This window comes from Eupeodes corollae, chromosome 3 (genome assembly GCF_945859685.1).
Source record: "Eupeodes corollae chromosome 3, idEupCoro1.1, whole genome shotgun sequence".
Taxonomy (NCBI): Eukaryota; Metazoa; Arthropoda; class Insecta; order Diptera; family Syrphidae; genus Eupeodes; species Eupeodes corollae.
In genome coordinates, this window is record NC_079149.1 from 113,398,326 (window position 1) to 113,418,931 (window position 20,606).

General features: G+C 31.9%; 3 protein-coding genes across 4 annotated transcripts; all 3 read left to right on the forward strand.

Annotated features, from left to right (window-relative positions):
• The first annotated feature begins 1,699 nt into the window (after positions 1–1,699).
• LOC129951289 (ATP-sensitive inward rectifier potassium channel 11-like) lies at positions 1,700–6,580 on the forward strand. Of its 2 annotated transcripts, none has more exons than XM_056063374.1 (7): positions 1,700–2,009; positions 4,902–4,954; positions 5,014–5,135; positions 5,350–5,745; positions 5,816–5,922; positions 5,994–6,330; positions 6,389–6,580. In XM_056063374.1, the coding sequence occupies exons 1-7, from the start codon at positions 1,819–1,821 to the stop codon at positions 6,446–6,448; spliced, it is 1,266 nt and encodes a 421-aa protein (XP_055919349.1). In that variant the 5' UTR covers positions 1,700–1,818; the 3' UTR covers positions 6,449–6,580. The 2 variants fall into 2 exon arrangements, with proteins under 2 accessions (XP_055919349.1, XP_055919348.1); XM_056063373.1 differs by having other exon boundaries at positions 1,701–2,009; positions 5,008–5,135.
• Positions 6,581–6,948: 368 nt separating this feature from the next.
• Positions 6,949–10,375, forward strand: LOC129950258 (ATP-sensitive inward rectifier potassium channel 10-like). The gene is made up of 7 exons (XM_056062136.1): positions 6,949–7,282; positions 8,330–8,382; positions 8,626–8,747; positions 9,096–9,491; positions 9,556–9,662; positions 9,714–10,050; positions 10,120–10,375. Exons 1-7 carry the CDS (start codon positions 7,092–7,094, stop codon positions 10,165–10,167), a joined length of 1,254 nt encoding a protein of 417 aa, XP_055918111.1. The 5' UTR covers positions 6,949–7,091; the 3' UTR covers positions 10,168–10,375.
• A 1,678-nt stretch (positions 10,376–12,053) lies between these two features.
• LOC129949187 (Golgi phosphoprotein 3 homolog sauron) lies at positions 12,054–19,041 on the forward strand. Its single transcript, XM_056060471.1, has 5 exons — positions 12,054–12,473; positions 17,613–17,740; positions 17,807–17,925; positions 18,009–18,184; positions 18,247–19,041. Exons 1-5 carry the CDS (start codon positions 12,270–12,272, stop codon positions 18,493–18,495), a joined length of 876 nt encoding a protein of 291 aa, XP_055916446.1. The 5' UTR covers positions 12,054–12,269; the 3' UTR covers positions 18,496–19,041.
• The last annotated feature ends 1,565 nt before the right edge of the window (positions 19,042–20,606 follow it).

Here is a 20,606-nt window from a genome sequence, read left to right on the forward strand (position 1 = left end):
AGAGCAGTTTAGTTAAGTACATGTTTTCATGCTAAAATTGTGGAAACTGTAACTTTATTTATTTATTTATTATTAATAATATAAATAATATTTATTTATTTAAATTAAGTGCAATGTATAACTAAAAATAAAAGGTATTATGAAGGCAATAAGAAAAAAGCCATCAGCATTACCTGTAGTTTTTTAAGTTCAAATTATAATTAATGTGTCAACAAAATTGTAAAACTTGTGAAAGTCACTTATACGTCACAGTTAATATAATATCAAACCGTTTAGTATACGTAACCAAAAGTAGTACAGATAATTTAATATTTTTAAGAATACACCGAATATTCTATATTTTCTTTTCACACAAAATTACATAATTTAGTAACTATTTAATAAAATGGGATAGGATCTGTAGAATCTATAATTTTTGAGTACCAACTTTTGTGCAATAAACTAAATTGCTAAGAAAGCTATTGCCCTCTCTTGAAGGACCAAAATGTCGTTATATAGGACTCTTATCATCCCCGTCCTGCTATACGGTGCAGAAGCATGGACTATGACAAAAGCGGATGAAAGCACCTTGGGTCGGTTCGAGAGAAAAGTTCTTCGTGTGATCTACGGTACCATATTCATCGAAGGGGAGTGAAGGAGAAGATGCAACGACGAGCTGTACGGGCTATACAGTGTCGTAAACTTAGCCAGAAGGGTAAAAGTCCAACGACTAAGATGGCTGGGTCACGAAGAGCGCATGAAAACCAATGCTCCGGCCCGGAAAGTCTTCGAATCCACACCCACAGGCCGGCGCAGTAGAGGACGACCGTTGATCAGATGGTGCGCACAAAGGAAAGTGACTTCACCCAACTTTTAGCGTGAAACTGGAGATATCTTGCTAGGGACCGAGCTAGATGGAGAAGTTTGTTGGGTGAGGCCTTAGTTCACACAGAACTGTAGCGTAACCTTAAAGAAGTAAGTAAGTAATTGCTGTGCAAAAGTTGTATCAATAAAACATGACTAAGTTGGAAAAGCTCGAACATCAGAGCTAATTAAAAAAAAACAAGTTATAGGTAAACTGATTTTCGAGTAACCATTTTTTTTAAAGAGATGTTCCAATATAAATTAGAAGCAAATTAAAAATAAAATATAAAATCGCGCATACGCCCAGTGTACCACTTCTGTTTCTAGAGATAATATAATCGCAACACAATTTGTTGACGAATTCCTACATTAATACTTATTATTTGTTTATACACAAAACAAACAAATCAACTTTACTGAAATAAAGCTAAATAAGATTATTTTCAAATGATACTGTCCGGGGAAATTAGCAAGAATATTCAATTGCTCCCTGTTATCTTTATTTCTTCATTTTTACTATGTACTATCAAAAACACCCTGCACTGCTTTTTTTTTAAATAACAATTATTTATTAATTTGCTCATCTTTTTGTTTTTTTCTAGGCCGTAATATTTTGATTTTAATTCAGTTAATGAGTGTATCCACTTCCACACCTTACTACAAAGTTACTTTTCAACAAAATAAACAAATAGCATGTCACAATTTTGGAGACGAGGCTTTATCAGTGGCAGTTGCCAGAGTTTTGCAGATTTATGATCTATGGGGTTGATAATCCGCATCCAACTAGAAGATTTATTCTGCCCGTAATATTCTTATCTTAAAAGAGACTCACATGCAAAGTTTAATATTATAATGTTCGATTTTCATTAGTGTAGTTTTAATTAACGAAACCATAGCATCGGTTGTAAGGTTCCGATTTCAATTTTATATTCAATTTTTGTATTAGTCATATCTCAAAGTACTTGCGGCGGTAATATGCCTGATAATATAATAATGCCAAGACAAGAGATGCGTAGATCTATTTCTATGCCGGTCAAACCTCGTCACTGTGAAAAAGATACCCTCAAACGCTCTGAGGAGAAAGAAATTCTCTACGATGACGATGATGATTACAGTAGTCAAGACTCAGATGATTTTTTAGCTCCGCTAAGGAATAAGCTTAAACCGTAAGTAGAAAAACAAACAGTTTTTGAATCGGAAACACGTTATGCGGCTGGACTTGACACACGGTTATGGAATAACTAGCCTTAAATGTTCCATTCATGCATTTTGAACATGACACGTATGTAGGAAATAGTAAGTGGTCGATCAAAGGTTTTCATTCTTCACACAAAATTCGAAAAACATCGGTTTCAAAAACTCTCAAAATTTTTCTAAAAGTGTTTTTACGTTACGGATACGTGTTAGGTACAGTTTATTCTCATTTGCGTAATTTATGAGCAAGTAAAATAAATCAATGAGTAACATTCGTGTTCCATCGGGAAAAATTATTTTATTTATTTTTATTTAAATAAAGTTGACAGATCATAATTTTCGGATGGATTCAAAATGTCACATGTACAGGATCATCCATTTTGCGGTTTCAAAAGTAAACCTTAATAAACGTATAACATTTTGGTCATGATATTTTTTTCTTAGTATAAAGTTTGAGCGTTGACATTATGTGCGAAACTCTACATTATGTAAATGACCACCACGCGAATTGTTGCAAGCATCGATTCCTTTGAAGTAATTTTCGACCACTTTTTTAAAACATATTCAGCCATAAATAACTTGACAAATGTTTTTTTTTATAGTGCTCAAGTGTTAAAGGTTAATCTGCATAAAAACCGTCTTTCGCGTAGCACAACAAAAAAAGTGCAGCAAGTTAACTAACAGCAGCGATATTTTCAATGGTACGAGCAAAACGATGATAGTCTCTTCAAATTTCTTCACAATGTTGTCAATTGCTTGTGTAGTTGGACGAATATGTAAACTATATTCTCCTCTTAAGGCACGATATGTGGCTGTGGCAGAATCACAATGTTTGTAGTAGGTTTTAACAATTTGCATGCGTTGTGCGACAGTTACTTACTTACTTATTTAAGGTGGCACTACAGTCCTGTGTTAACTAGGGACTCACCCAACAAACTTCTCCATCTAGCTCGGTCCCTAGCTAAATGTCTCCAGTTTCGCGCTCCAAGTTGGGTGAGGTCACTTTCCACTTGTGCTCGCCACCTGATCCGCGGTCTTTCTCTACTGCGCTGTCCTGTGGGTGTGGATTCGAAGACTTTCCGGGCCATGCGCTCTTCGTGACCCAGCCATCTTAGTCGTTGGACTTCTACCCTTCTGGCTAAGACTACGACGCTGTACAGCCCGTGAAGCTCGTCGTTCCATCTTCTCCTCAACTCCCTTTCGACCATAGATTACACGAAGAACTTTTCTCTCGAACCGACCCAAGGTGCTTTTATCCGCTTTTGTCATAGTCCATGCTTCTGCACCGTATAGCAGGACGGTTACGATAAAGTTCTTATATAGCGACACTTTGGTCCCTCGAGAGAGGATTTTAGCACTAAATTGCTTTTTTAGTCCAAAAAAACATCGGTTAGCAAGAGTTATTCTGCGTTTGATCTCATCGGTGGTGTTGTTTTCTGCTTTTACAGCGGAGCCTAGGTAGACGAAGTCCTTGACGACCTTAAAGTTACGTCTGTCGATAGTGACGTTTTGACCAAGACGTCGGTGTTGTATGTCCTTTCTTGACGACAGCATGTACTTTGTTTTGCCCTCATTAACCGTTAAACTAATTTTTGCCGCGTCTGACTCAATACTCACAAAAGCCTCATTGACATAATGCTGAGTTCTTCGGGTTATGTCAATGATGTCATCAGCATAATATGCTAGTGGTTGGACAGACTTTTGAAAGATAGTGCCTCTAGTGTTGACGTGTGAGCTCTGCACTATTCTTTCAAGAACGATGTTAAAAAATCACATGACAGCGCATCACCTTGTCTAAAACCTTTTTTGACATCGAAAGGTCTGCTAAGTTAACTGTGCGACAGTTAAGCGATCCATTTTCATAAATGTCAGACTTTAACTGAAAAAAAATTCGTAACAACTAAGTTGGACAGACGTCGAAATCCAGTCAATCAAAAACAAGTTCCATGATTTGCAGAATTTGTCGCTTCCATACAAAAACGTTTATAACATGTATTTAGCTTTTAGCTGTTTTCCAAATTATTTGATTGATGTGAAAACTTTAGCCCTACTTGCACAATGTTGTCTGTCAGTTTCAATGATATGCTTTTAGATTTCTTTGATTGTCTAAAAATATTAAATTCAAATCAAATCAAATGGGGTGGCGCAACAGTCCGTTGTGAACCAGGGCCTAGTGACTTACAACTCTCGACCATTCCTGTGTGCGAGTACTGTTGTCAGGAATGGAAGGGACCTACAATTTTAGGTCGAATCCGAACGGCTAATTTTGAGAAAGCACTTTTTCATGACAAGATTTACTCTTGAAGGATTTGTCAATTCCTCACAAGAGGCAGTACCCGCGCAAATTAATTTTTTTAAATTAAGGTGGCACAGGCAGGTATTGAACCCAAACCCCTTGCATGATAGTCCAACGCACTTACCATCATGCCACGGGTACTACCAAAAAAATAATTAAATTATCAGTTTTAAATAGAACATAAAACTAGGTTTCTCTTTTAGTACATCAAGCTTATTTTAATACAATTTGACAGCTTATAGGACAACTTCTGTTTCACTTACTGGAAATAACTCCTATATGATGAAATAAACTCCTTCCAGTCATTTTTCACTGGGACAGGAACAAAATAATTCTTTTATTTATTTATATCCAAATTTACTAAAAAACAAAAAACATTTTAATAAAGTTATCAAGGGGACCTTTGAATCCCAGAATATTTAAGTTCAATAAACGTTAACTTCTTAAGGCTAAAAGATTTGAACTGCAAAAAGTTATTTATAAAACTTATGTGAGATTTAATAGAAATACATAGATCATGTTATGTAACTGTTTTCATTTAATAAATAAAATACTGTTTTAATTTCAGTAACAATTGGATAGGAAGTACAATAGAACTCAACAATGACGTGAAGAAAAATGGTGAGACTTTTGAGCCCGTAGTCATTCCTGATAAAACTATTTTAACTTTTTAGATATAGATCTAAGCAGATTTAGCAAACGAACCTGTCGTTTAATTGAACAAAATGGCAATGAAAACGTTCAGTTTCTTAAAGTTCCACAAAAATCCTGGAGATATTGCAAAGATCTTGTTACAACTCTGGTAGGGCTTTTTGTTTAAGGGTCTTACTTAACGATACAAAACACTCACACCAATTACAGAACCCCATTTAATTTTCTGACGTTTGTCCTATGTTGTAAATGTCAAAATATCAATTTAATGCCCCCTATCATCGGGTGTTGTAGTTGGTGTGATTTTTTTTGGGCAACATTTGTTAATAATCTATTAAATTCTTGATTTCTTGTCTTGTTTTAAGATCGAAATGGAATGGAAATACACAATTGCAATTTTTGTAGCAAGTTTTTTCACAAGTTGGTTCTTCTTTGGAGTTTTATGGTATTTGATAGCCTACTACAATGGAGACTTGACTTTTGATGAAATAACTGGAGAACGTATGGGTAAGGGCAGAGAACCATGTGTCCTAGGGGCAACAACATTCGTAGGAATGCTGCTGCATAGTATTGAAACACAAACAACCGTTGGATTTGGTGTACGTACTCCAAGCGCAGATTGTCCCGAAAGTATGTTCGTTTTCATATTGCAGATTATAGCATCTATTGGAATTGAAGGTGCAATGGTTAGTGTTATTTATGCTAAAACAGCGCGACCAACTAGACAATTAGCTAAAATGAGATTCAGCAATAAAGCAGTTGTAAGTTTTAACAGAAATTACAGTTTGATTATTTTAAGTTCTGTTTGTTTTTGTTTTGCTTTGATTCCAGGTTTGCTGTCGAGATGGAAAATTGTGTCTGATGTTCAGAGTTTGTGATCCAAGGAAGCAACAGGTTATTGGAACAAAAATTAGAGCTTATGTGCTTATTAATCGAGTGTTAGTTTCTCGAACTTAAATTTAAATTGGATTACCTTGAACCTAAAAATTGTGTTTTACAATCATTTCAGTACCACTGAAGGAGAATTACTTAAAACCCATGAAGAATTAAAACTTGATTGCAATGGAAATTCCTTAATAATGTGGCCAGAATGTGTAACGCATGTCATTGACAGAAATAGTCCGTTTAGTAATTTTCAAACTGCAAAAGACTTTAATAACGGTGGTTTTGAAATATTCGTGTCAATTGTTGGAAGTTCACCAGCTACTGGTCAACTAACAGAAGAAAGAACTTCTTATATTTCGAAGGAAGTGTTTTATGGACAACGATTTGTCAATGTCATTATTTATGATCCTCAAAACGATAGATACATTGTTGATTATGCTAATTTCAACACAACAATATCAGTATGATATTTAAGAACATGTTTATAAGCTTTAAAATTACATTTTTGTGTTTTTTTAGGTTGATATGGATCAAAGAACCATAGAAGACGATGACGATGAAGATGAAGAAGAGACCTAAATTAAAAACTGTTGAAAACTCAAATTACGTATTATACTTTATTTTATTTATTATTTAACTTTGTGGATTATTTTCTATATTTATTTTTAACAAAATAAAATATTTGACATTTTTGTGGAATTGAAATTTCTAGATTAATTGCGTTTTATGTTATGCTTGATTATTTACAAAAAATAGTGTACTATATCAATGTTTGTGTATATAAAAAAACACCCTGTATAAATAGAATTATTAAATTATTTTCCAGCTTATCTCGTCTAATAAACAGTTCGCTTAGTCGCGAGTATTTCTTACATTATGTTCAGGTATCTATATCTATTCTTCTACAATTAAATTATTTTGATCAGAGAGCTGCTCATGTTGCAGTTCCGTAGATGAGACTTAATCAGTGGCAGTTACAAAATTAAATACGATCTGCTCTGCATGCAGATGTATGATCCATTCAACCGAAAGATTTTTGTATCAATTTTGTTTTTAATTTTGTGACGTCTCTGCTAAGTCTGGAACGTTGGTTTAGCTGGATTTCTCAATTAGAGATTTAGTTGCGATAAGTTTGACCCCAAGTGTGGAGGTTTAGTAATTTAATAATTGAAATTTCAAACGATATTATAATTAGTATAGTAGATACATTTTAAAACAAAAAATGAGCGAAGATATGATGGCAAAAGAAGAATTACGTAGATCTACTTCGATGCCAGTTAAACCACGCTATTGTGAACCAGGAACTCTTAAGAGGTCTGACGAAAAAGAAATACTTTATGCTGATGATGATGATGACCAATATAATAGCCAGGATTCAGAAACTTTCATGGGACAAGTTAATAAACTGAAGGCGTAAGTTAATTAAATTTAAAAGAAAGGATAATTGAACTTCTAGAGTGTTTTGTAGCTTTAAAAATTTAATTAGTGATATGGTAAAGGAAATGTGAATATAATTTGTGTGTCACTTGGACTTCCTCTTTAGTGAAAGTTATGAATCCTCCAAAGGAAAAAACTAAATATCAAAAAAAGTGTGAAATATCTATTCATTCCGCAAATAAATGAGAGTAGTTTTAACCTTTGAGCTACTAGGATCATCCTAAGTCATGTATTGTTTGTACATGTTATGATTTACATTATATAGTTATTATGACTTTACAAGCTCTGGGTAAATGGGGCTTATTAATAAAATCGACAGACATTCAAAATCATTTATTGTCGATGACCCGCTGTGAACAAATTGGTCTTTTGTGAGATGCATTCAGATGTAATATCGCCATCGGTATCCGGTATACTGAAGTTTAAGTTTAAGTTTACTTGCACTTAGCTTTGACAATGATAACAATGCTACACATTGCAAAATAGGAATGTTTATTCATAATAAGATAAACATTCGGTTTGCTTAGTTCTTACTTGTGAAATTTGAAATAGATGACAGATTAAAAAGTGACAGCTGTCCAAAGTGTGGTCCATTCATGATTCAGTTTAACTATGTGTATATTTTTTACCATTTTCAGATAACGATTTAAAATAAGTGCCACAAAAATGTCTAGATATGTTAAATTATTATGTACAGTACACATAAATCAAGTCTATTACATTTAATAAATAAAAACCTTGCACGAGTCATGATACAAAATAATTTGACCCAAGCAAAATGTGACCCAAACAATATCAATATCTAGTTATTGTACTTTACAAGTTATTAAACAACATTCAAAGTGACACGTTCCCTACGCTCAAATAAAATGATTTATGTTTTACTGATGTAAACGTATTAAATTTTACCAATTTTGTCAAAAAGAACTTTAATTCCAAATTAGTAGCATATTAAATCGACAAATTTTAAGATTCGCAACATATAGCAATAGTGAAAGTAAACTTTTTTTAAATTATTTTCAGTGATTGTTGGCTTGGAAGCACTATAGATCTCAACATTGATGTAAAAAGAAATGGTTAAAAGTTGTTATATTGAAGATGTCAGTGCTGAAGTGCGTTTTTGACTAAATTTTTCACAAAATCAACTACAAAATATACAAATATACTATTTTAGTTTTAGTTCGTAAACCTTTAAAATCGCTAATATAGTTTATAGTATGATATTTAAAACCAGATTCGAACACTTTTGCACTCACAGCTTCAAATTCCATTTAAATATGCTGATTTTTTGAAAGAATAACGGTAAGTTTTTAGTATAGATTACATCAAACACAGTAAGCGGACATGTCGAGTAGTGGAACAAAATGGAAGCGAAAATGTAGCTTTCTTAAGAATTCCCGATAGAACATGGCGGTATTGGAAAGATTTTGTTACAACATTGGTAAGTTCATAAGTCAAAACATTGTAAATAAAATCTATAGTATTGTCATGGAAAGAAATGACCGAAGCGACACCTAAGTAGCTATTAACGAATTTGCGCTGGTAAGGTTGAGATTGTGGCAACTTCACCAGCGCCACCAGTACACCTGTCATTGTACTCAATTTTTATATTGCTTCATATTACTAAAGATTTTATAGGCATTAGGATCAAAGTGACCTTATAAAAAATATAAGAAATCTTTTGAATTAATAAATATTTGATCAATTATTTGAAAATTGAATGTTTCAACACGATACATTGGTCTTCTTATGTCACTTTTCTTTTTATGTAAAAAAAAATTTATTTTAGATCGAAATGGAATGGAAATATACGTTAAGCCTTTTTGTGGGAAGCTTTTTTACAAGTTGGTTTGTTTTTGCCGTGCTTTGGTATATGATAGCATATGCTCATGGTGATTTGTTGTTCGATGAAATAACTAAGGAACGTTTGGGAGAGGGCAAAGAACCTTGCGTTCAAGGTGCATCTACATTTGTTGGAATGTTGCTACATAGTATTGAAACACAGACAACAGTTGGATTTGGAGAACGATATCCGAGTGAAGAATGTCCAGAAAGCTTGTTTCTCTTTATTTTGCAAATAATCGTATCTGTTGGAATAGAAGGGGCAATGGTCAGTATTATCTATGCTAAGACCGCGAGACCCATAAAAAAGCTTGCTAAAATGAGATTTAGTAATAAGGCTGTTGTAAGAAATAACTAATTTTGTTTTCAAAAAAACTTTTTATAATATATTGATTACTCTCTTTTAGGTATGCTATCGTGATGAAAAATTGTGTCTTATTTTCAGGATATGTGACCCCAGAAAGCAGCAAATTATTGGCACCAAAATTCGAGCATATGTCCTTAAAGACAGAGTGTATGTTTGATTTGTTGTGTGTATAGAAATAGTTTTATATTATTATTTCAGTACCTTGGAAGGTGAATTGATTAAAACCCATTCAGAGTTGAAAATTGAAAGTAACGGAAATTCTATGATAATGTGGCCCGAAACAATTTGCCATGTGATTGACAAAAACAGTCCATTCTATAATTTCAAAACTGCAAGAGATTTTAATTTAGGCTCATTCGAAATATTTATATCGATTGTTGGAAGTTCACCAGCCACTGGTCAGATGACAGAAGAATGTACCTCATATTTATCAAAAGAAGTATTTTGGGGACAACAATTTGTAAACGTTATTAGTTATGATCCTCGAACCGATCAATATGTTGTTGATTATTCAAATTTTAATACAACTATATCGGTAAGAGTAATTGATAGTTATTTATTGAAAATATGTCTTTCATTTTTGTTTTCATTTTTGCTCTTATAGGTTGACATGCACAGCAAATTTCATGAAAATACAATCGACTCATTATGAAAATTGACAATTCTTTTAGTTCCAAGAAAATTATAATAATATTCTTTGAAATTAAATTACAGTTATTCCAGTTTTAATATGAAACAATACAGTTTTTTTTTTATTTAACATTTTTCTGTTTAGCGATCAAACTCAGTATTAAATATTTGTTAAAAATAAAAATTAAGTACAATTAAAAATTAATGTTGAAATTATTCTATTATCTAAATATTTGTTTTATTGATGTTTAATTAAAACGCAGTGCAAGCTAGAAATTGTCTGTCAAAACTGTCAATAAGAGTTGATAACGAAAGTTAAATGACTAGAAGAGTTCCTGTTAGCAATCTCAAAAACAAAAATTATATAAATATCAAATAATTTTTTAGTTTTGTTTAGAAAAATAATAACATCAAGTGTTAAAAAAAATTCATAAGAATATCCGTTTTGCAAAAAGTTAAAAATTTGCGGGCTGTTTCAAAATAGCTTAAAAACCATTAATTCTGTCAACTTAAATTAATTTTTATTTAGACATCAGATGTCATTCATAACTTATATAAATTTTAAAAATTCAACTGACGGTCCTTTTGTATATTAATGACAGCTCAAATATTTAACGAACAAAACATGATAAAGCATTTTTAATTCTTGGAAAATTCTTAGAAAAATCCAATTAAGTAAGACATTTTTACACAAAATAAACACTTTCATAAAAAAAATTTGAAAAATTAGTAAAAATTGATTTTCGGCTTCAGCATTTTAAAAACAAAGAAAGATGTTGATTACAAAATAATTTCTTTTCATACAAAATGTTTGTATTGACGATATTAAATTTCTTAGAAAAATCCTAACAAATAAAAACTTATATGAAAATCTACTTAAAAGCGGTAATTGATTTAAAAAAATCGAAGTGCCCCCAGCTTGGACACACTATAGGATTAAGGGTAGGTATGAGGTTGGGTACATGCAAAGTTTCTTTTCCATTTAAATACTAAAAAACACAAAATCTTTACATCACTGAAACAAAAACAAAACAGAGCATAGATGTCAGAGTAAACGGCTCAACTTTCCATTACCGCAGCACGAATTTCGAATCGCGTTTTTTTTATTTTATAGATATGTGCAAATAAATAATAACTATAGCAGGAAACATTTATTTCTATTTTAAATAAATTTTCAAAGTTTAATTTGTTCTAAACAAAACACGTAAAAATGCTTGATTTTGACATTTCTTCCCTGTGCTTCGTTCAGTGGTGACATACTTTCTTTTTTTTTCTTGTTTATTTCTTAGATTTTAGTGCTAAAATGCCGAAGGTACTTTGCATATACTCGAACTCGCACCCACCCCAATCCTATAATGATCCCAAGCAGGGGAGTTGCAGGTTAGTACGCCGTGTTATCAATTTAAAAAGACTTGTTTTAGGCTCAAAAAATGAATTACAAAAAAAGTAGAGCTAAGCTCGAAAAAGAATATATTTTTTTCTATGACCTAAAGGTGTTTTAAACATGTTCTATTGAGACCCTTACCTAACTGTAAGAAAATCAGAAGGAAATTCGTGCTGCGGCCTCGAAAATTGAGCTTTTTATCTGAAAATTGAGTTAAAGCGAAACTAAATGTCACTACAATTCAACTAAAATCCTCTTAATAGTTTGGCAATCAGTACATCTAAGAATTCAGATATCAGAAATTTTGTTATTTTGTATCAACAAATTACAAAAAAAAAGTAATTCATAAATTGTTTATTTCGTTTTCGGATCCAAAACGGACTAGTATTACGTTAATCTTACATTACCGACCTGCTTACGTTACATACCCACCACGTAGCCATTTTTCTACCACAATAAATGTCAAAATAAGCAGAAGCAAAACAAAAAAAAAAACAATAGAATCATATTGGCATCACTAATTTACTTTGTTCGGCCATGTTTTGCTAAAGTCGTGAGGTGTCATCTTTTTTCGTGAACGTCAAAAAACAGACAAAAAATAAGAACATAACTTTTAAATAAAAATTCCGATAAATAAATGAATTTATTTCTAAAATATATTTGATCGATATACAAAAATTGAAAATATCAAAATAGTTAAGAGAAAACATTTGTAAACGAGAAAAGAACGAAAAAACAAAATGAATCGTACCGATGGCCTAGTGCGAAGAGTAAAGGCTCGTGATACATCAGCAGAAGGTGGCAATGCAAATACAACCGACGATAATCAGGACTCGCTGGACAATAACAAGGACCAAGAAGACAACATTGACGATGGCGATTCGAAAGAAACCCGTCTAACTCTTATGGAGGAAGTTTTATTGTTGGGTCTCAAAGATAAAGAGGTACAAACAACAAAACTTTTCGGGGCTTAGTTCTCCCCGGAAGCACTAATATAATAATTGAGAGAAAGATGTTTTTTTTTTTTTTGTTATATTATTCTTTCTTGATATATTGATGACGATGGAAAGTGTTAATGTTAAATTCCATTCTCTATCCATTTTCTTAGATTCGCCTACCATTTATTTTTTAATTAATTTATTGAGATAAAACTGCTCCAAAAATTATTATCTTATTTCTTGTTTTTTGTTTAATATTTTTGTTATCGCACATTCAGGAAACATGATTCTGTTTTTGTTGGTCGTCCTATCCTACATTGTGTATTGAAGGTATTTGTACTACTTTCCAATCGCAGTTTCTATCGTATACTTTTTATAATAAGTGATAAAAAATATTAAAGCTTTAACTATATGCAAATTTTGTATATTTAGTTGAGCAAGAGATGCTTGGAATTTTGTTCATTCGGTTCCATGTCTATTAAACATCAAATAGCAAAATATTACTTAACTGCAATAAACAAAACTAAAAATATGTTATGTGCATAGGTTTCTTTGAAATATCTAGTGTCTCATTGTTGTTGTGAATAAATGCACTTGGCCATAATTTTATAATCTTCAAATAGAAACAAGAAGTTAAAAGGAAGACGGCAAAATCAATGTTTACTTTTTTTAGTTTCGTTTTGTTAATGAGACATATGACATACATAATTGTTCATTATAAGCCAAAGATTGGTGTTACTTTGTGTATGGGAAAACATCAGGTTTTTGTTGGCATTTAGATGAATTGTTTACTTCTTTGTTACCGATGGTGTGCCAAGACAAGACCTTTTTGAGTTGCGGCATTGAGATTCTGTAAAATTTTGATGATTGATTTTTAAAATTCCTGTTTCGTGACTCTTTGTCGTTAATATTAAATGATGTAACCGAATGTGTGCGGGTTTCTTTATTACGGTAGATGCCAGTAAAAGACACAATCTGATGCGATATTCATTTTTAAGTAAATTAAAAATAACAAAAGAAGTACTTTTCGGTTCCTTTAATAAATTGACAAAGTTCTATAGGAATATAAGACAACGATTCAAAGTATTAAATTCATAAAATGTTCATTTTTATCTGATTTTTGTAGCATGATATTTATGAACCCCAATCTCAGAAGTCATTCATTCAAATAAATTGAAAGATCCCATTAAATAATTTTTAAAATGTACACATTCAACAACTTTTTTGATATAAGAACATTTAAAAAAGTATTTAATGAAATAACGGTATTTTTCTAAATTCTTCCTGAATAATCTTATTCTGTCTTATTACAATCAATATAATATCAATTTTTCTTAGTTTATGCTAATTTGCCTTACTAATAATCAAACTTAATGTTGGGGTTAAAATTTGGGTGTTATTAACCTTCATAGATATATGCTATGGAGTCCTATTATTAAAAGATACTTGCTATGGCCTTAATATTAAAGTCGAATTTAACAATCAATCATTTATGGTTTAAAATTTACAAAATTAAACCTAACATTTATGGTTTATTATTTGTCATCGTTACAATATGTGGTAATTTTTCCAAATTATAAAGTACACTCTTAATTTGATTATTGGTAGGGCCCATTGTGTATAATTTTTGATGAGTATTTCGAGTATTTTAAGTAAATTATTAAAGAACACAGCGTGATGTCAATGGGGCTTTTGGGAGCATTGAGGCAGAGACGGCAAAATGGGTTTAATGGGAGCCAAGAAAGGGCCTACAACACCGTCAACTTGGTCAAAACGTCACCATCGACAGACGTAACTTTGAGGTAGTCAAGGACTTCGTCTACCTAGGCTCCGCTATAAACTAAATAAAACCCTTATCATCCCTCCTGCTATACTGTGCAGAAGCGTGGACTATGACAAAAGCGGATAAAAAGCACCTTGAGTCGTTTCGAGAGAAAAGTTCTTCGTGTGATCTACGGTCCCGTATGCATCGAAAGGGAGAAGTCGGCGTTCCTCTCGTCTCTTCTGCTCATAGAGCTCATGAGCAGCTCTCGTCCTTTTATGCAGTGCCGCTTTGCATGCCTGTTGTTTGGCTGCATTTGCCTGCCGACATTCCTCATCAAACCAGGGGTTCCTTGTTGGTGGCTGTTTGAAACCCAGCATATCAGAGGCGGCTTCTCTGATTGCATCTTGGCAATGTTGCCACTGGTTTTCGGTACATTGTGTTGGCGGCAGAGAACTTCGAGACAGGTTACTTGTAACTCGGTCGGAAAAAGATTTTGCGATCTCTGGCGATTGTAGCCGTTCGCCGTTGTAACTTCTCCCAGCACCTCCCTGTTTTGCCTTGTGTCTGGAAATCCGAAGTGCTACCTTGGCTACAACAACGAGGTAGTGGTCCGAGTCGATGTTAGCTCCTCGGAAAGTTCGTACATCCATGATGCTGGAAGCGTTTCTGGCGTCGATCGCAATATGGTGAATCTGGTTGACGGTAGATTGATCTGGAGAAATCCAAGTTTCTATGTGGATGTTGCGGTGTGGAAAACGCGTACTGGCTACCATGACGTTTACTGATATTAAAAACAAAAACAATTGAAGCCAAAGTGTGGAAACTTCAGAAAAAATAATTTCAATATATAGTGGGATGGTTATGTATGTTAACATAAAAAGTTCCCTAAAACTATTAAAAGCGGATGATATTCCAATCAAATGGCCTTTTAACAAGAAATTTACCTTTATCAAGGTTACCGATTGGGTAGCAACTTTCTTCAGAAAAACTTCCGAAACAAATATTGATGTATGTTCAAAATGTCGTGCGATAAATGCCTGTAAAAGTAAATAGACGTAATAACGTATATAATTTGATTCGAGGCATGACAGTGTGTATTCACAATTTTGTTTCCGACATTTCCGACAGCGAAATACGGCGGAAATGTTTATTCTTCGATTTGTCTTGGAAGACACAAATAATCCTCCAATCGGAATCCCATAAACCCACAGGGGAATTTCTTTCCTCTCAAAATATTCTTTTCCTCAAACTGCTTTCTAAATTTCTCTCAAATACAAATGTATGTTTGTTTATTTAGTTTTTCCAACTATTAATTTATATTGTTTGTGCGTGTTTAAAAAGAGCATCTTTAATCTTACTGCATTTTAGCGACACCTTCTTTTAAATTTTAACAACTAACATACAATAACCCATCATCCGCAAATAAAGCACATTTACTGTTTTGTATTACACTGCCGATGTCATTGATATAAAAGTTAAACAGAAAAGTGCCAAGAATGGACTCCTGTTGTACACCAATATCATATAATATTTCCTCCGATAAAATGTTGTTCATTTTAGATTAGCTTAGATTAGAATCTATCCGTTCACTTTAGTCTTTTGCGTTCGATACGAAGATACGAAATCATCCAAGATGCAAAGGAAAAGCTTGGAAGAGAGAAACATTCCGACGGAAAATTATATTAGAGATAACCCCCAATGAACACAAGAAAAAAACTTAATAGTAGTTTTGGTTCAACAAAATTTCTTTTATGAACAGGTCACCAATAAAAAACTTGTATTCTTATATCGAAAAAAAGTGATGAAAATTGCAATCTCGATAATAATCAGCTAAGGACTAAAGTTTTTTTTCACGGGTACTGCCTGTTGCGTGGAATTGACAAATTCTCCAAGAGTATTACTTGTTATGTGCTTTCTAATTTCTTAAAAGTGTTTTTTTATATTAGCTGTTCGGATTTGACTTAAAATTATGGGTCCCTTCCATCCCTGACAACATTACTCGCACACAGGAATGGCTGTGAGTTGTAAGTCACTAGGCTATAGTTCACAATGGACAGTTGCGCCACCAACCCAACCAAAGTATTATGGTAAAAAATCCCATTGGAATGATAATAGGGTTTGGTTGATTCTATGAAGCGATGATGTACTCATAAAACCGCAAACCGCCTATTGAATAAAATGTATTATTTGTATCTAAGTATTGTCTTAGTCTTCACAATACTACTACAGTGCCTTGCATAAGTTTAACCGCACCTGAAAAATGTGTTTTATAGAAAACCTGCAAGAGAAGTGATTTCTTACTATTTTTTTATTGAGTTGTATCATTGATCAAGTAATTTGAGTGGAAAATAAAGTACCGTTATTTCCTCTCCTGGTGTTTAAAAATTAAAAACAGACTTTGATGCATTGCAAAAATATAACAGCATTTAGTTTTTTGTTGTTTTAAGTTCATTTTTATCAAAACAGTAATTGTAATTTTGCTGCCCCATTTTCCACCAAGCTAAAAGTTCTGTTTGGCATACTATTCACTAGATTTTTTAATATGGAGTCTTCTAGAGAGTTCCATTCTTACACAATTGAATTCTGCGGGTTCAAATTCCCCAAAGATCAAAGATTCCCCAAAGATCAAAGATTTCGATAGGGTTGCAATCTGGAGAACGTGACGGCCACTCCATCAATTTATTGTTGTTCGATCCGAACCAATCCAAACTTTGACGACTTAAATGATTTGGGGCATGGTCTTACTCGAACACATGCTTAACTCGACGAAATCTTCTTAAATAAGGTACCAAATGCTCCTCAAATACCGAAGTGTAGTCAGAACTGTTCATTCTAATAGAGGTGAAGACAAGTGCAACCTTACCACGCTCGCAGAAGGCTCCCCAAACCATACAGGTGCCACCACCAAAGTTCCTCTTGGAAAACAACTTTTTTTCGTTCCTCAAATCGTGCCAATATCCGCAAAAACCATCTGGTCCATCAAAATTAAACTTTTTTTTCATCACTGAAAATAACCTTATAAAAAACATTAATTTGAGTATGCCATTTCGAATAACGAGATTTTAGTGTAGATTGATAGAAAGTCACTTACGGTTTTCCAATCCCAATTTATGTTTTTTCAGGTGAGGTTTTACTTATGAAAGGCACTTTATTACCGTGTTTGTATTAATTTGTCTAACTGAGTGTTCTTTTTTGTAAAATAAATTTTAAATAACTCAATCGATTAATTGGTGATATTGTTATGTAAATACATTAATTTAAAGTCAAGGTAGAAATAAAGATCATGAGCATAAAAATGATATTCCCAGGTTTTTTTAGCATCATAATAGCTGTGGAACATATTTGCGATGTGTTATTAAACAAATATTTATATATCTTAGGGTTACACATCATTTTGGAATGACTGCATATCTAGTGGCCTTCGTGGATGCATCTTAATTGAATTAGGACTCCGTGGACGTGTGATGATGGAAAAAGCTGGCATGCGCCGTAGAGGATTGTGTTCAAGGTAAAGAAATATAAAATTTGTGCATTATTAAGAATAAATCTAAAATATTTTTGTTCTACCTTTAAGGAAACTGATACTTAAGTCGGATACACAAACAGGTGATGTTCTCCTTGACGAAGCTTTAAAGCACATCAAGGAAACAGATCCACCAGAGACTGTTCAAAGTTGGATTGAATATTTAAGTGGTAAATAAAAATAAATTGTTTATCTACTTTTTAACTTCATAACTAAGCTAAGCCAATAATCTAAAACTTTATTTTAATATTAGGTGAAACATGGAATCCACTTAAACTAAGATACCAACTTAAAAATGTCCGCGAAAGACTCGCTAAAAATTTAGTTGAAAAAGGTGTCCTTACCACAGAGAAACAAAATTTTCTCTTATTCGATATGACAACACATCCACTTAGCGATAACGTTATTAAATGTCGATTAGTTAAAAAGGTTAGTTTTAAAATTTTCTAAAAACAAATTCGTCAATAAATATTTTTTATTTTCTTGTATAGATACAAGATGCTGTGCTTTCAAAATGGATTAATGACCCGCAACGAATGGACAAACGCATGTTGGCGCTGATATTTTTAGCCCATGCTAGTGATGTGCTAGAAAACGCATTTGGTCCTCTAAATGACGATGATTATGAAGTGGCAATGAAACGAGTGAGAGAACTTCTTGATTTGGATTTTGAAGCTGAAGCAGCTAAACCAAACGCAAATGAAATTCTATGGGCTGTATTTATGGCATTTACGAAATAATCGCAAATATTAAAATGCCAGCTCTTTTTTTATATTCATAAAATTATGTTTTAATTATTTTTTAATAAATAAGATATTTTATTCTCTATTTTTTCCCATTAAACAAAAATTAAATAAATAAAAAATCAAAAACAAAAATAAAAAAAAAAGAAATTACAAAACAAATTGTTAAATCATGATGATACAAACAAAAATTTAATAAATTTAAGAATTATTGAAATCTTGGTTGGGATTTTTTAAAAATAAAGACAAAAATAATAAAAAAATATTTGTATAGTTAAATATTAAATAACTGCGAAATAATGAATACTAACATATAAAAAAAAAAGAAAAACAAAAACACAGAACTAAAAATCACATCTGAGAGCTTTCTTTTGTAAAAACAAAACTTAGGAACACACAATTTGTTTTCAATTATAATTAAAAAAGAAAAAAAAACTCAAACAGCTGAGTAGTAATAAATATATATATTGGTAATATTCTCCTTAAAAATGAAAATCAATTTTTTGATTATTTGAAATTGAAAAATAATAAAAAACAAAAATATATGATAATATGTATACATTTAAATTAAGTTATGCAAAAAAAGTGAAAAAGAAATATCTTTATATAAAAAGAATAATGTACGTATTACATCATGATTAAATAATAAAAATTATTATTCATATAATACAAAACAAGTATTTTTGGTCTGAATGGTTTTTAATTCGAAAGGCGAAAGAAATGGAAGCTCTTCTAATTTAACTTATCTTTCTTTTGGTTTCTTGCGCATTGTTCAAACATTTTCAATACGTGATCGCCTAATGACCAACATAAATAAATAACAAACATTCGGAGAACTTCTTATTTACACATTTGGTGGCCTGGCTGATGGTAATTTATACATTTATGATATCTATTTAAATAATTGGGAGAAAGTGGTTGAGGTATGTTATTTTTATGTATATAGAAGAAGTACCTATAATCCCAAATGTTCATCGTTACTAATTACGGTTCGTTTGGTAAAAAAATTATACCTTATAGCTTCCTGACACATTACTCGCACACAGAAATGGTTGAGAGCTGCAAGTCATTAGGCCATAGTTCTCAACGGACTGTTGCGCCACCTAATTAATTTTATTTTTTTTAGCTTCGTGATTGTAATTTATGTTGAGTTAGTCTTAAAATCGTGTTTAAAAAGGAACGAAGGTGCAGCATTAGGTTTACTTACTTTTTTGACACTGCAAATTTTTGAATACTTGAAAATGTTAAATATTATAAAGAAGCAAAGGAACCTACAACTTTATGTTGCATCCAGAAGAATGTCTTGAGAACCACTCTCTCATGACAGTTACTACACTTTTTCATGAATGGATATGAATGAACTCTGTTTTAAAATGTCATTTAATTGTTCATCAAATAAACTTAAGTAACGAAAGCTAAGTCCGGCGTCATTTTTTCAGAATTACATATATTTCGAGGGATTATTTTGTTTTCCTAGTTAAGCAATTTTATCCACTGAACTAATTTTAACAGAAGCAGGAGTGTGTACAAATTTGCGGAAGTCATTTTCAAAATATTTACACCAACTGAAAAAAAAAAAAAAACAAGTACACACATTTTAATTTGTTTGCATTTTATTTTATTTTTTTTCTTTATTATAAAAAAACTCAAACTATTTCACTAAATTTACATATTTATTTTAAATATTTTAATTATAACATCACTTTTATTTTAGTTTAACTAAAACTTTACAAAATATTGTCTAAAATAAATAAAAACATTTTCATTGCCTTAAATTCGTATTTTAGTAATTAAAATTAAGTTTAACATTTTTTTTTGTTTATAAAAAGCTTAATTTATTAATATTTACAATTTATTTACAAAATCTTGATTATTTTATTTTACACAACATAATTTAACTACAATTAAAATTAGGATTAAAAATTTTTAAACAACAATTTTGTTGTTATTCAAAATCAAAATAGCGGAAAGGAAAAACTGCTAAAAGTTGCTTTTTTGATAATTTTTTTAACATTAAATAAAATACAAATTTTAAGCTAAAACTTTATGTCATGAGAAGCTTGTGTTGCAAGAGACTTAAAACTTACAATCCAATGATGCTATCTAGG